This window comes from Odocoileus virginianus, chromosome 9 (assembly GCF_023699985.2).
Source record: "Odocoileus virginianus isolate 20LAN1187 ecotype Illinois chromosome 9, Ovbor_1.2, whole genome shotgun sequence".
Lineage (NCBI taxonomy): Eukaryota > Metazoa > Chordata > Mammalia > Artiodactyla > Cervidae > Odocoileus > Odocoileus virginianus.
Genome location: NC_069682.1, coordinates 14,058,153 through 14,074,865, shown reverse-complemented (window position 1 = coordinate 14,074,865; position 16,713 = coordinate 14,058,153). Strand labels below are relative to the sequence as shown.

Here is a 16,713-nt window from a genome sequence, read left to right as displayed (position 1 = left end):
AAAATTGTCGTGAGTCAGTTTAGTCTGTTGACTAATTCCAGTCAAATCTGTTTGTGTCAGAGTCCCTTAGAATCCTCCTCCAAGAGTCTCCAGTATTATCAGTGCATGCAGGGCCCTTGAAGGGCCCCAAGAGGCTCCAGGCCCCAGCCAGGTGAGGTTTAGCAGCATGATAATTAAGGGAAGGCAACTGATGTGCTGCCAAAGACCCGGACTGTTTTCATTCCAGTTCTCCATGGATACAGGATGGGGTCAGCGGATTAACTCTAGAATAATTTGTACTTGATTTCTACCAATTGGAGCTATTACTGAGAGGAACCTAGGGGCCCAGGGGAAATGTTGGGCCATTCTTTCTATCTCAACTTCCATTTTCAAAGCTCCACTGAATTCACTAGAATGGAAATTGCTACCTTGTATCCCCAAGTGTTTCTTGGAGAATAAATAGTTTAAACAGCTCAGGGCTTAACAGCCATCCTAACACATACTTCCCACAATTTTTCTCTGTACCAACACTCAGATGCCTCTGACAACCATCTAAGCTCTGCCAAGACCTAGAAACAGAATTCTGACCACATGGTTTGTATTAGCACTGGGGGTAGGGGTCACACGCCAAGGCTTCTTCAGTTAATGCTAGTGGAAAAGTGTTGCTCCTACTTACTTTTGTTGTTGGAAGGAAGTTATACTGATTGGATTTCAACTCTGACCATCCACTGTTCAGGAGGTTTTATACCAAGTTTCTCCATCTACTAAGGAGAACATTCCTTTACGAGTTAGAGGAAGAAAGGGACATAAATATACCTTTAGGAGAGTTCTTAGCTGATAATAAGAGGTGTATAGTATAAGGCAGAATAGCTTCTCATAGGCTGGCTGTATGCAAAAAGATGGTTCAAGTTTTTATTAAATTCCCAATAAATGTGATCTTGGATCTAAGACTTTTGCTGATATTCTTCTACATCTTAATCCAGAGGTAGCAAGATGATTAAAGAATGGAAGTGTGTCAAGGGTAAAATGGATAATGAAACCTGGCCAAGAGCTTAGGATAAAGAATGGGGTATGACTTATGACTGGCAGACCTGGGACCCCAAGCAGTTATGCTGTCTCACTGAGACACCTACATATAGGATGCTACAGCTTTTTAATAAGAGCTGAAAACACAGTGCCTAATGCTAAGTATAATCGTCTGCTACATTACTATGTGTTATTATACACACAGTGGTTAAGTAAGCTGTAGACTGATACTCTTTTCAAGACAGTAAATATTTTCTCAAAATCAAACTGCAAAGTACAACCCTTTCTTATCGCCAAATAAGCTCAGACACTGTTTAGTGATGAGGACTATAAACGTCTGGCTGGAAGCCTGGGGCAGGGAAGCTTCCGGTGGTGAGCTCTTATAAAACACAGGCGCACACCCTCTGTAACAACTTACTGTCCATTTCATTCTCTCATGAGCCATTACAAGGGCGTTTATACACTTGTAATGGGTTCAGGCTAACAGCCTTTCCACTTGGATAAAAACAGTGACTTTTAATGGCTGACACACCGATTCCCCTTAACAACAGGGGCTTCAGACCTTCCTGGGTGACGGCACAGAAATTAGAAGGATGTTATGATAATGGAATTTTAGAAGCCAAGGCACTCTCTTTAGACGGGCTGCACCATTACCCATCAGCCAAATACCAAGTCAGGTTCTGCCTCTTTGAGAACCACCCCCACTTGCTTTTCTTTATACCATAGACTTCTTTTCATTTTCCTCTGGCCTGTATTTGTTCTACTTAATCTTGTTTTGTGCTGCCGTTAGTACCTGCGGCCAATGTGACTCATTAAATTGAATGAGTGAGTAAAGCAACTGTTACACCTCAGACTGGGCCAGGACTTGCCACGTGAGGCACTTATACCCTAGACATTTGAGCCTCTAAACTACTGTGGGAAACACAAGGATTCAAAACATAAAACGAGAACTAGATTTAATAAATGCTCACCTCCTTTGTAAAACATTAGGGCATGCAGGGAGCTAGCCCTTCTCTCTCTGGGAGCAAAAGTCACCCCGGGGAGGCAGAGTCCAGGCTGCATGAAGGAGGCTGTGAAAGCTCAGGCCACCACGGATCGGGGCTGTCCAGTGTCCTGAGAAGACCAGTGTCTCTAGGGCGCTCTGCCTGCCCAGGCGGCCACTGCAGATCCCATCCGCCGCCAGACCGCAGCCTCTCACGTCACCATGAGCTAAAGCCGCCACCGTCCCTGTGCCCGTGAGCTGTGGCGGTGGGAGTGGCGTGAGCACGTCTCTGCCATGAAGGCACATGCACTCAAGTGTGTGCATGTTTATGTACCCCCAGATGCTGGACCATAAGCACCCCCCCAGTGTGCTGCCCACACCCACAGCACCTGAGTCACAGTGAAGGGGGCGGGATTCGTGCCAAGCGTCTAGTGCCCCTCTGGGTCACGACATCTTCGACCACACCACAGTCTCTCAAGCGTATTTCCGTCTGGGAAAGCTCGTCGTTTAGACTGTGGGGCCCAGAGACCGATGCTGCTCTACAGTGAGGACATTAGTTCCCAGTAGTGAGATCCCTGCACAGTGCAATATAAAGCATCACCTGCTCTGTGGGCATTGTTTCCCAGACCGTTCCTTTTTATATAGCCCCTTTTCCTCTTCCAGTTGAGATGACTTTGCCTAGTCTGCTCACTGGATCTAGAGGGCCAGGAACCACCATACACACTGGAGGCCCTGTCCTGGCGTCTGGAATACTGGCCATCATACTTTCCCTCCCAGGACTCCTTACTGGGAATGCCCTGTAATGTTCTAACTGGGTTTCTTTTGCATACCAAAGCACTTGCTCAGATTGGTCTGTTTGTCAATGAAGACTTTAGCAGAGATAACATTTCCAAAAGGCATGAACATCTGCAGGATGTCCTGGTCTCCAAACTCCTGTGGAAGGTGGTAAATAAAGAGGTTTGCACCCTCTGGACCTAAAGAGGGGGAAGAAAAAAAAAAAATCAGAGTAAGGCATTCTTCACTTCTTAAGTTTCCAAAGCTGCTGCTTAGGAATGTTTTAAGACAGACAGGCTGAGCACGTGGCTTCCTCTCCTGCTGAGTGAGATTGGAGACAGACAGATGTTCCGTGCTGGTGTGTCCTTTAGGACGGGAGTCATCCTTCATACCTTTCTGATTTCCAGAGAGACACCAGTGAAGAATGGAGTCCTTTTCATCTATAATCTGTGGGTCACATTTGCTTACTGCACGTGAGTGCATACTTTCAGTCTTCCTGGGTGTGAAGGCAGCAGTCATGGGGTAGAGTGGAGGGCAGAATTCAGGTGTGGGTTTTCCCTGAGTGGCTGTATTTTGTAGCACATAGTATATACTGTCTCTTGGAGAGAGTATCCTGTGTATTCTACGCAAATTGCAGCAATTTAGACATAATGGATACAGCAGTAATGCTGCTTGGATTTCTCAATCATTTACCTAATTATCCATCCAGTTTTGATCTGGCAAATCGCTTAACACACAGCCTAATAATCATCTTTATTAGAAGTGAGTGGCAGTGAGTCAAGGCAGGGAAAAATAGGTAGCCAGAGTCGCACCACTGTGGTCGGAAGGATGTCCCTGGGAGTTAGCCTTGCACACTGAGTGTGCGAGGGACAGGAGCTGCTCAGACACTAAGTGAGCTTCACTCTTAACCGTCACCTCCAGAAACATGAGCAGGAAGGGCAGAATGGGAGAGCTCAGCTGCACCAGCGAGGAAGGCTCTCAAATGAACTTTATTTCCACTCCATTCACCCCTCTCTCTAACTCCCCGCATAAGAAGTATCTGCAGCTTAGAGAAAGCAAAAAGGAGGGACTCCCAGTGACCTGATGGCAGAGAGTCACCTTCTCATACATAACAGGTAAGCATACTTTCCAGGTCAGAGGGTGTTCGGGGGCATCTGCAGAGGTTCTGGGGAGGCCCCGCGGCTGGACGCCTCTGGGATGTTCTTGGCACGGTGTCTGGGAGGAGGGGAGCTCATCCAGCTGGTGAAGTGGCCAAGCCACTGGTTCCTGGGACCTGAACTGACCTTCACGGGAGAAGAGCCAGGACTTCCCGTGTCCCTGGGAAGCCCCAGGGGACATGGTGCAGTGGGTCCCCAGGGGCTGTGGGGAGCATGTCTATCTGAATGGGTCGAAGAAAAACAAAACTGGGGTAGAAATAACTTTGTAAAAATATAAAGGATAAACATCTTTGCAAAGAAAACTCAAAACAAGTTTCTTTCCACACACATTAATGAATGGAACTTTTCACAAGGAGATGTTCTTGGAGCAAATTTCTGAAGCCACAGAGATGAAGCATTTCCTTGTTACTTAAGTGTTAATGAGGCTACTTTAATTTTCTGTGTTGCTCACAATTTCCAAGGACATAGCCAGTGTAAGAGATGCAGTTTGTATCTAAAGGGACACAATTACAGGGTTTATGTCCCCAGATGTTTCCTGGGTAAAAACAAAAAACAAAAACAAACAAAAAAAAACCTCCTAAAAGAAGTCAACACTTAACATAAATAGATGCAAAACCAGAGAACCTGGGAGACGGATGTTCTCAGAGCCGCCATGCAGTGTGTGGAGCAGGAGACCTGGTACTGCCCAAACTGGTCGTGCTTCTAAAGAAAAACTCCAGAAGCACTATGAGAACTAATGGGGCTCAATTTGAATTGTGAAGTAATCTCCCCTCCTCAAGCCCAGGGAGAAAATGCAGTTTTAATGCACTATGACAGATTACTGGCTATACACGGGCAGCCCTGGCCTTCTCGGATGCAATGCCTTCTGAATGTGTCTGGGCCAGACGGGACCAAGAACATGGGAAGAAAGTAAATACACCCAGGGAGGCACTGTCTTCTCCCTTATCACCAAGAAATACTTGGATTTTGCCCAAGTCGTTAACACAAAAATGAGAAAAAGGTGACTTGGTATGGAAAATCTCTTAACATTCAGTGAAGGCGGCTACTGCCAGATGCCAAGGGCAAAGAAACAGTTTTTAGAGGGTCACCCTCTGTATCTTCCATCTCTCTCCAGTAAGAAACCTGCTGACCAACCATGCACTTCGTGGGCTTCCGCTACACCTGACTGACTTGCCAGAGCTCATCGAGTTATGTCATTGGTCCAGCTGGCTGGCACCGAGTTCTTATTTCTCACAGGGCCCCAGGGCCCCTGATGCAGCAGGAAGCACCGTGGGTGCCAGCGTCTTGTTGGGATCTGGGGGCTCTACTTACTCTGTGTGTGTGTGTGTGTGATGCGCTGGGGGCTCTACCTACTGTGTGTGTGTGTGTGTGTGTGTGTGTGTGCATGATGCGCTGGGGGCTCTACCTACTGTGTGTGTGTGTGTGATGCGCCTCCTGCAAACTCAGGGAAACGGGAAGGTGCAAAAGATATCAGAGACTTATTTAGGAATGGCAGGAAAGGTGATCAGGTTGCCTGAATTCAGATCTGTAGGGATGCCTAATGCTTCAGAGTCTTAGCTGGGAGAAATATTAAAACCATTTCTTTACAAGGCCAGACTGGTTCACTTTCCTATGGGAAAATATATACCAAGGTACATGACTAAATAGATCAGATTGACTGTGCTTCTTGATTAGAGAACTATGGAATAGGAAATCTAAAAAACTGTTTAGCAGTGGAATTCATTGAGGCACTTTTCTTTCCTTCTCAGTATTATTTTAAATTATGCTTTAGTTACGCTAATGTCGTGCTGGGCTTTGTCGCTCAGTTGTGTCTGACTCTGCAACCCCATGGGCTACAGCCCACCAGGCCCCTCTGTCCGTGGGGCATCTCCAGGCAAGAATACTGGAGTTTGTAGCCATGCCCTCCTTCTCAGGATCTTCCCAAGCGAGGGATTGAATCCAGGTCTCCCTCATTGCAGGTGGATTCTTTACTGTCTGAGCCACCAGGAAAAGATGGTTTAAATTTGCTGAGTACATGTTAACAGGGTGAGAAGATGACGATCAGAAGAGACATACAAAAAGATGGGAGATAAAAAAAGACCTGACCTGAACAATCCTGAAACACCAACAAAGACTGAGCACTAACCCACGCTACTGGTAGCCTGCGCGTCTAAATATACATAATCCGGAGAGGCAGCATGTATTCTGAATTATTTTACATTAATCCCAGAGGGTTAATTATTGCACAAGCAGTGCCTGAAACTCAAGGCACAGAAATTTAGGGCTCTGAGCTGGGATGAAGCAACTTCAGGGCCCAGACTCTCCTAAGCCACTAACTTTCTAGTCTGCTGGTGCCTAATGTGATCCAGGTTACACGGTTTGCCTCAAGGCGATCCCTGCTGGGTGATGAGGAAGTGACCAGCACTCAGATGCATGCGGGGAAACTGGCTTTCCTGGTCTCTTCCGAGGACATGATTATCTCACAAGATATTTCCTACCACCCTCATCTGTTACTATGGAAGTCAGACCTCAGAAACAGGGACTGCCCACAGGCTTTCCTTGGGGAAGCTGAGGCATTTATGGCACGGGGTCTCCACACATCTGGGAAACGCAGCTGTCTGGACAGTCGTGCGAGCTTTAACATAAGCTACAATAACATCATAACTGAGAGGAAAGAGATTTGAGAGAGAAAAACTCAGATATTCAAGTTCCTTCCACTTTGGATGCTGTTACAGATAAACAGAAAAAAACCCTTAAAAAAAACAAAACAAAATGACACGATCTTTAAAGTTGTGTCCCTGTTACAGTTCCCAACTTGACAAAGTAAAACCATTCTACTGCTTATTGGATACCATGTTTAAAGTCCAAGTCTTCAGACAAAAACCAGTTTGGAACTATGGGGCGAGGATCAGAATGAAAAGGAATTTTAAAAATGTCTTCAGCACTTTCTTATCCTTGCATCTTGTATGTGAAACAAGTCAGAAAGAGAATAAATATCTCAGTGCAGATTTTGCTTTAAAAGCAACTTCAGTCAGGAAGAAGGAACCAAAAGGAGGAAAGAGAGAGAGAGAAGCCCTCCCTATTCGGGCCAGTTCATTAACTGCTTTATAATTAGCCTTCATGTATTCTTAGCATTCACTTCCTGATGTTTATTTTGCCTTATTGGCAGAGAAGCAAGGCAATCAATCACTTATTTGCTTCCCCAGAAGACCCTGACTAAACAAAGACCGGGTCGATCCTAAGAGTGGATTTTGTCATTAACCTGGACACCATCGCCAACTGCAAGGCCAGCGTCCCCATCACGGGGGACGTGGACCCTGCCAAAGCTGGGTGAGCCCACAGGATGCTGCACTGATGACTTGGCCTTCTAACGAGGAGTCTACGTGGAGGGGGAGAAAGGAGATGGCCCTTCTGATTCGGGAGAGAGGTCATCTGACCAGGGAGCGGGACAGTCAACGAAAAGACAGCTAGCAGGTTGCAACAGAGTGTTCAGGCCTGTCGGAAGTCTTAAACCGCGAGCAGGAGGCATGGGACAGCCGCTCTTCTTCTCAGGACAGCGGCTCACCGCCACTCCTCGGGGCTCTGCTCCGGGCTGGACGCTGCCCGCGGGCCGGGTTGGGCACCCACCTTCCTTCTGGCTGCCGGCGGCGCTCTGCTGCTGCAGCAGGCTCTGGCTGTAGAGCGTGGGCAGCGCCGCGGCCGCGTACTGCTGGATCCCTGAGTAGGCCTGGGTGAGGGCGTCCATGGTGCCCGCCGTGCCATTCGTCAAGCCCGTGGCGCCAAGTCCTCCGTTCAGAGCCGCCATACCTGAGAGCATTTGAGCAACTTTACAAAAAACCCAACAATAGAGAAGAGAAACAGCACTTTTCATTAGTGCTTTCCAAAGGAAGTCAGAGAATCATTTGACACAAGTACGACAGCAAGTGCATGCAGCGGGCACACCAGCTACACCGACGTGAACTCAGAGACAAAGCCACGAAGGAACAAGGCGTCAGCAATGGCAGACACACAGACAACCACCACGACCCCGAGCGATGCTGAGCCTCACTCCCTGGGCCAGGGAGCGAACTCTCCGAGGCACTGCAGGTGGGCAATACATCCGAACTCCATGCAGGGTGCTACTGGCAAGACTGGGGCTCTCCTTTTGGAATAAGAACCTTCTGCTTCTTACAGCTTGGAAGCACATAAGAAAAAAACATTACTGGCAGAGGCCTGTGGCATCTGTACCCTTACCTCTAATTACGGGGTTCTTGAGGAGCCATGGGATGACCCAGGGGTTGAGAAAGGAAAGGACAGGCTGAACCTTCTCACCCCAAGCTGCCTGACATGGTAATGGCTGGGAGGATGAGTGGTGTACTCAGTGAATTGCCAGTTCCATTGACTGGCTTCCTGAGCAGCTGAAGGATGCTGTTGGGGATGAGGACCTTAGGGAGAATCGTGCTGATGAAGAATTAAGGTGCAGGAAAAAATGCAGTTTCCTTCCCTCATTGAGGAGGACTGAAGCTGCTTATTCAGTGTGAAAGGCTAGAAAGGGGATGGGACCATTCTCAGAAGCAAATAGACACACACACACGTCCAAATACTAATTAGTGCCCGTGGAACTGGGATTTCCAGCAAGGAGAGCATTCCACGCCATGTTTTCCACTTAACCGAAGTGACCCTGTGTCTGGAGCCGATCTTGGCTATTAACCCATGTGAACTGGGTGACGGCCAGGACACTTTTAATTTTTTTCCATGTCTCCTGGCTGATCTTTTGCTCTGTTATGGTTGCTGTGTCACTTTTTCCTGAATACTGAGTTAAAACAAGTATACTTTAATAGAGTGTGAACTTTTCAATGAACTCAGGACATGGAAGAGGTGACATCATAATTGCTTTGAGTTCCCTTTACGATGAAGACATTTTTTTTTTTTTTTTTTGGTAAAGATCTGTTTCTGCAAAGAACTCAGTGAAAACATTAATGAAAATCGAAGGAATTAGGGCTACTGATTAAGGATGCTAAAATAGCAAAGATGATTAACTGCGAAAAAATGGTAATAAGCAGTGTAGTGAAAATAGAGGGACAAGAAAATAAGATGCTTCGATGTCACACAGAGGAGTCAAGTGTCAGTGACCTCACACCCCCATGCAGAGCTCTGCTTGCCATCCACAGGACACCGGGGAGGGGGGGGGGACGGACGACGTACTTACACCTCCATGCTCTGCTCTTCTGACACCATCACCTCTTAGGTCAGAGGGTCACACACACGGCAGGGATGAGAGCATGCTTAACAGGAGAGGAATCTCAGGGCGCCTCAGGGCTGGCATTCTCCCTGGGGGGCTTGCGGGGACAGTGCTGCCCCTGGGTGATGTGTGGGGTGAGGGTGGCCTGTCCAGGAAAGCCTAGAGGTCATGAGCATGGAAAGCCAGCTTCCTGAAAAAGGGAGTGATTTCAAGCCGATCTATCCGACCCCAGCTGAGCTCAGGAGGCGCTGGCCGGCAGAGGCTGGCCGACCCTGCTTCAGGCTCCCCTCCACGAAGGAGCCTATTCTGGTTGGTTCTGACGCGTGTGCCGGTGCCCAGGTGGGGTGGGCAACTGGTCACCCGGAAGAATTCAAAGACCACCAGAGAAGGATTTCAGCTTCTCAGAGTTATTCCTACTGATGGTTTAGTATTATTCTATATGAAATAATCACTACATGACATTGACACTTGTCAGTTCAGCTGCTGGTGTTTGCTTCCACCTACGCACTTTGGACAACAGAAATAGAGGTTTGAAGGTTAACTGCATAAAATGCTTCCCCTTAAAAGAACAGGGCTTCCTTCGAAAAAGCCAAATGGATTGATCATTTCATCCCGATTTAACTGAGATGCCCACAGGTGCTATTTGTGTGAGGAAGGCTGGACAAAAGGACAGGTGTGGCAAACCTCAATGAGGGCAGAAAGGCCTCTGCAAATGGTCTAGCGATAAAGTTAGTGCACTTAGTTCAGCTGTTAGTATATGACACCTGCCTCACATAATCCAGGATGGAAAGCTCTTGTCAGTGAACTGCCCACGTTCCTTCCTTCTCATCTTGCCATTTTGCTTTTAGCTTTAGAGTAGTGTCCTTCTTTTTAGTCCCTCCATCCATGCATGAACTTACAAAGGAAGAACAAGGATATGGAGCTCAAATAGTATAGCTACTTGTTTACTAACTAAAACTTGTTTTGTGGGGAGATGAGGAACCCTCTGTGGGGGAAGAGGTAAAGTTTGGTAATTAACTGGGTCCATCTACCACCACCTTTCTCCCTGGCTCCTCTGTCCATGGAGAAGAGTTGGTTCTGCTCAGAACCCGAGAAACCTGTCCTTATGATGGCAGGTAATGGTTCCTGGGTGGAGTGGGGGAGCAAATGGCAACGACACAGAAACTGGTCTAGTGGCCTCTGCCCAGGTTCCCGTTTCTTGACTTCCTTTTCTGAGGACTGTCCAGTGGGACAGGTGGCATCACTATGTCTGTTAAGGAAGAACGGTGTGAAGGAGGACCCTGCCTCTACATTAGGTTTTCTCTTGCTGTCTGAGAAGCAAGTAGAAGCTCTGAGACAGTGCTGGGGTTGTAAAACAGCTCTGAGGGTGATTCACCCCAGCAGGCAGAACTCTGGGTTTAATTAAACGTTCTCCTAGTTCATACTGTTTAGCAGGGGTTATTTGAGACTAGAAACGGTCTTAATTTCCCATGAACTATACTTATAGTTATCCAGTGGCAAAGTATTTAAAAAACACAACAATAAGGCCGTTGTTCTTGCCAGAAGCAAAACTGAATAACACAGACCCCACACAAGAACTAATCATGGTCTCTCTGCCATTCAACAGAGTCCCTCTCTAGCTGCTCACGATAACAATGGGAAAACCCCAGCAAAGGACAGCAGGACAGGCTGAAGAGGCAGGAACACATGGACAGGACGACAGACAGCAGTCATGAGCACGTGCTGAGGAGGACAGCCACTCCCACTGGCCTGGTACTGTGCAGACCAAGGACAGGCAGGCGGTCAAATCAAATTCCTTGTTTTAGGGGAACTAGGTCCTGGGGCATAGAAGCAGCATGGAGGGGTGTGTGCAAACACTCGTCTGCAACCGAGGGGAAGGACAAGTGAGTTGGAGCGTCTGCAGAACAAGGTCAGAAACAGGAGTCAAGGCTGTGAGGGCTGCTGGCAAGAGGGGCGCTGGAGGCAGCTTTACTGGAATACAGTACTCTGCTGTCCTGTGGTTACCATTTCATTTACTGTTTGCTCACTAATCAAGAGCCATCCAGTCTGGAAAGAAAGAAAATCTTTTTTCCTTTCTGCTTTCTTTGGCCTCTGGTCAGATAACCCTCAGTCCAAGTTCATCTTTGTTTTCCCCAGGTCATCTGCATAAAAGGATTCCATAAAGCCTGAAAGAATTCCCTACCTCTAAATGTGTGACTTATATCTTCTTATCTGGGTGATAACAGCTAGTCTTCATTTGGGTGAGTTCTAGGTTCTTCTTTACAAAATAAATTACAAGGTATTCTTTTGGGATTTTTGTTTTTCTCTTTTAAATAAACTGCACTTCTTGATCACCCTTTAGAAACTGTTCACTGAGTGAATCGTGGCTAAAAATAGGGCAACTTGCCAAAACTCTTTTCTTAATACTTTAAAATGGGCAGAGGTTGGGTGGCCTGCTAGGTAGTTAGGTCCCCAGGTCAGATATCCCTAGGCTGTCGTGTGGCTCTTGTCAGGAAAGGTAGACCCCGGGTCCCCTCGGTGGCCTGAGGACCATTCCCTCTAGTGGAGGAGCCGAGGCTGAGCTCAGGGGTCAGCTGTGACTCATCCTCTGGCCGGGAGTCCTCTCCCCACAAATCTAAAGCACCGGAAGTGGGCAGGCTGCGTAGACAGAACTTGAGTTCTTCGGTCAGTCTGTGTATATTTCAGAGCTGAGGAATTCTGTAAACGATTTGCTTCACTCTGCTTCAACCTGCCGTAGGGGAATAGGGCCCTCCAGGAGACTCACTGCTGTAGGGTGACCCTGGCCTCCGGAGGCTTAAGAAAGACCCCAGATGTTCGCTCCAGGGGCAACTCCTCTCCACTCAGCCTTATTTCCTGCTTCCCAGGGCCTCTTCTCTCCTCCTGTATGACTGTCATAAACCTCTGGATTTCAGACCTGGAGGGGACCTTTAAGGCCACCTGATCCAGGACGTCCCATTTTCAGATGGGACCCTGAAGTCCAGAATGGGGGCAGTGACTGGCTCAGATTCCTGCAGACTGGAGCTGGCCCCGTGGTTCTGACCTCCAACTCATCGATTTCTCTTTTGTAACTTATTCACAGCCTCTTAGAAGGGCACCAAACCAGAACCCAGTCAGAGTCCCAGGAACCTGCGGATACCTGTCAACCACAGACACCTGTGACCAAGTACAAAACCTACACCCCTGAAGACTCAGGATGGTGAGGGGGCTGTCTGTGGAGACTCAGAGTGGACACAGGCGGCACACGCCTGTCTAAGCGTGTGCTCCTGCCCCTCCTCCCAAGTGTTAGTTCTCCCTGTGATGCAGCCTTTGCAGGTTGTCTCTGGCTGAGCACTGTCTGTGGAGAATTTGGGGGAAGGCTGTCCACCAGAGCAGCAAATACTCACTGTTGATGGTACCTGCGAGTGCATTAATGTTGTTCAGTCCGACAGTGGCTCCTGCCAGTCCTTGCAGAGTCCCGAGAGAGGTCAGAGAATTCATGGCTGCACCAGCAGTGGAGTTGGGGGTTGAAGCAGCCACTGCGAGACAAAAGGCAGATGAGGGAAGGGGCGAGAAAGACACCGTGAGTGAGAGCCCGCTGGCCCAGGAGGCGGTCTGTCCCGTCCTTGCGGACAGAGCTGGGGGGCCTTCAGTCACGGGGCGACCGGGAGCCTCGCTTAGGCCTTAGTGTGAGAGACGTGGGCTGGGCTTGTAGCAACTGTGGCAGTGACATTTAGGGGAAAAAATCATCGTGGCTCTGCTGTGCCAGCTAGCTGGTTGGGGTGGGCAAGCCACGAGAGGAGGGGCCTTCCTCCCGAGTGGTGGGTCCTTCATCAGCCCCACTTTAGGAACCTCTGAACAAATGACCAGCACGAGCTGGGGGTGGGGGCAGTGAAATGGCAATTCTTGGCTTCCTTATTCTTTATGCTTTGGACACGGCATTTTCTCAGTGAAGTTAAAAAAAAAAAGTCATACATATTCCTGGGTTTGACAGAAGACTTCAAGACCCAAGTAGTGGTGCTTATAGAAGGGGAGATAAAACAATCCCCCACCTTTAACTAACAGCTTCATTGGGATATAATTCATGTTATAAAATTTACTCCTTGAAAGTATGCAATTCCCTGATCAGTACATTCACAGAGTTGTACAACCGGCACCATAGTCTAATTTTGGAACATTTTTATTATCCTCTAAAGAAACCCGTACTCATTAGCGCTCATTCTACATCCTCTCCCCTCTCCTTGGACACTGGCAACCACTGATGTACTTTCTGACTCTGTGGACTTGCTTAGTCTGGATATTTCATATAAACGGAATCATAAAATATGTCATCTTTTGTGACTGGCTTCTTTCACTGAGCAAAATGTTTTCAAGGTTCATCCATGCTGCAGCACGTGTCAGTGCTCTATCCCTTCTTATTACTGAATAATAGCCCGCTGTATGGAAACAGTCCACTTTGTCTGTCCATTCATCAGCTGTGGACATGCTGACTGTTTCCACTCTGGGGCTGTTATGAGTAATGCTGCTGTGAACATCTGTACTCAAGCTTCTGGGCAGACATATGTCTTCGGTTCTCTTGAATACGTAGTTAGGAGTGGGACTGCTGGTCATATGATAAAGCTCTGTCTTCTATTTTGAGGAAATGCTAAAATATTCCCCAAAGTGGCTGTCCTCCCTATTCATTTTTTAATAATTTTCATTAGTTATGAGTGTTTCCCTGGGAAAAAGTCCTCAGACGTCCTCATACTGAAGACCATTTTGGAAGCTCTTCTCTGGTGTCACCTGAAATCATGTGAAAGCTCTTCAGGCCTTTACCTTTTCATTTTCTTCCCCCCAGGCCTTTATTACTGGATGAGAATCAGAACATGCCCCAGGGATACTTTTTCTCCCATACTTGCTGGCACATTAGTGTGTAAGAGCTGTCACATGTAGGCTGATGTCAGACTAAAATGCATTTCTCCATGGGAAACGCAGGGGGCTTCTGTTTCTAGTGGTTAGGTGGTCTAGGTACTAGAGAGACTCTCCCACTGAAACTAAAATGCTCAATAAGATATTTTAAAGAATACTTTAAATTGTATCAATAACTGACCATTCAGTAAGACTGCTTCCTACATGAACCCGGCAAAGAAAATGACTCTCAAAAAAAAATCATCTTAATATATCTCAGAAGATGCTCATATCATCTTGGGTCTTGCCCATAAGCAAGGGTTCTGAGTAAAGAGTCATTTTTTTGCTGTAAAAATCTCCATTGTCTGTCATTCTTGTATTTTCCTGCCAACACATTTGTGTATCAAGTGTGTCTTTATAAAATGTTTACTCTTAAGCATATATAAAATGCTAAGAGAATCTTACACCAAAAGAAGTTTTTATATCAGTACCTATTTGAAATCTTGAGATCATATTTACTGCATTTAACAATTACATTTGTTTCTGTTGTTTAGTCACTAAGTTGTATCTGACTCTTTCCAACGCTATGAACTGTGGCCCACCAGGCTCCTCTGTCCATGGGATTTCCCAGGCAAGAATACTGGAGTGGGTTGCCATTCCCTTCGTCAGGGAATCTTTCCAACCCATGTCTCCTGCATTGGCAGGCAGATTCTTTACCGCTGAGCCACTAGGGAAGCCCCAACAATTGCTTTAATTTAGCAATAAAAACTTACATTCAGTCTGGTAGAGAATGTAATAATGGGTCTTAAGGGTCTCAAGATTCCTCACACAAGTTTTGTTGGATTGTTCTTAATATACAAAAATACAGAAAAAAAAAAAAAAGAAATATTCAGAATCAACGGTTAAGTTGAAAGTGGGAACCCAGGAAAATAAGTAGCACACTTAAGGTAGCTTTTGCCTTAAGGGTGTTTGGTGAGCCAGATAAATTTAAGCTTCAGTTCTCAGAGCCTTCCCGTGCATGACAGATACAGGAAGTCTAGGGTCCACCTGAGGAAAAGTGCATAAGAAGAGACTCCCCCAGCAGGAAGTCTGGAACCCCCGAAGGCTAAACAAGCAGTGTAAGGATGAACAAGATACACTTCCTGCTTCATAAACTATAAGGACAACTGCCTGTATCAAAACAGTGCTGAGCAGGGGGAGGGGATTCCCTCTGATAGTATATAGCCCTCACATAAGTCTGCAAAACAGCTTTCTTTTACCTGAGTGGTCAAAACCCAGCTAACCATCAATGTAAAGTGGCCCCCAGCTCGTACTCTCTTCTCGCACCTTGTAGAATCAACTGTAAGTCAGCCCTGAAAGGGCCCATTTTCAGCAAAGAACTCTCAGAAATAAGGCTCCAAAGACAGTTAAGCTCACAATAAAAAACAAAAACACAAAAAGACAAAATATACAAGAAAACCAAGTACCAAGAGTAAGAATCAGCAGAGACAGAGTTGGACACTATATTTAGATCCACCAAAACTTCAGATACTGGAATTATTAGTGCGCAAGAGGAAGGAAGTGTATTTAACATGTCTGCATAATATGAGAGGGTGAAAAATGAAAAAAAAAAAAAGATTATAAGAAATAACAGGTGCTGAAAAATGAGCTACAGCTGTAAATTACATACTATCACCATTTCATTGCCCTCTTTAAAAAAACCAGAAAACTGGAAGCAAGTGGGGCTGCAGTTAAGAGTGAGAGCTTTACAGCAGTTATTTATAACACTAATCTGTCCGTCGGCAGATGAATGGATAAAGAGGATGTGTGTGTGTGTGTGTACATGCATATACACACACACACAAAATGGAATACTATTCAGCCGTAAAAGAATGAAATATTACCATCTGTGGCAACATGAATGGACCTACAGACTGTCATATTAAGTGAACTAAGTCAGATAGAGGAAGGCAAATACGTATCACCTATATGTGGAATCTAAAAAAAAAAAAAACCCACAAATTTATTTATTAAAAAAAACAGAGTCACAGACATAGAAAACAAATTTAGGTTACCAGAGGGGGAAAGTGGTGCAGGGGTAAATGAGGATTTCACACACACACACGCTGCCGTATGTAAAACAGATCATCAGTAAGGACCTCTGTAGAGCAGAGGGAAGTACTCAGTACTCTGTAATGACCTACATGCGAAGAGAATCTGAAAAAGAATGGACGTATGTATAACTGAATCACTTTACTATATACCTGAAACTAACACGACACTGTAAGTCAGCTACACGCCAGTATAAAACAAAAATTAAAAAAAAAATGCAAGTCAGAGGTCTCTATTTTGCTTTTCTATTTATTTAAGACCCCTGAAGACTGGCTGTAGTGTACTGTAGTCTTCTGAGCTCTTGTTGTGCTGTTGTTGGGTAATTAGACAGATGGGAAGAGGGTGAAAAACAGTGGGGAGAGGAATCAGACATGAGATGAACTGAACTAAACAACGTGCCTTAACATGAGAGGACTCTGTGTGCTCCAGTGCTCTGGACAATGCTCTGAAAATTTACCCCCGTTTAAGTAAATTGGAAAAGATATCTCAGTTATGTATCTGGCTGCCTTTAAGAACCTTTTGGGTTCTAGAAAATAATCTCTTTAAAGCAAAAGGAAGACTTAAATTTGTCACACAACCAGTCTCAATCAAGTACTTCAAATATTCAGGAGAAACACAGCAGAGAAGCCCGTCAACACAAA

General features: G+C 46.3%; 1 protein-coding gene across 11 annotated transcripts in view; it reads right to left on the bottom strand.

Annotated features, from left to right (window-relative positions):
• The window catches only part of CELF2 (CUGBP Elav-like family member 2), an 867,775-nt gene that overhangs the window by 7,831 nt on the left and 843,231 nt on the right, over positions 1 to 16,713 (bottom strand). For 8 of the 11 annotated variants that reach the window (XM_070471964.1, XM_070471957.1, XM_070471963.1 and 5 more), the window contains 3 exons: positions 12,514 to 12,633; positions 7,525 to 7,722; positions 2,818 to 2,961 (listed from right to left, as the gene is read on the bottom strand). In XM_070471964.1, the coding sequence (XP_070328065.1) occupies positions 2,818 to 2,961; positions 7,525 to 7,722; positions 12,514 to 12,633 (462 nt within the window). Of the gene's footprint in view, positions 1 to 2,817; positions 2,962 to 7,524; positions 7,723 to 12,501; positions 12,634 to 16,713 lie in introns of all 11 variants that reach the window. The other 3 variants (XM_070471960.1, XM_070471961.1, XM_070471967.1) reach the window with 3 other exon arrangements.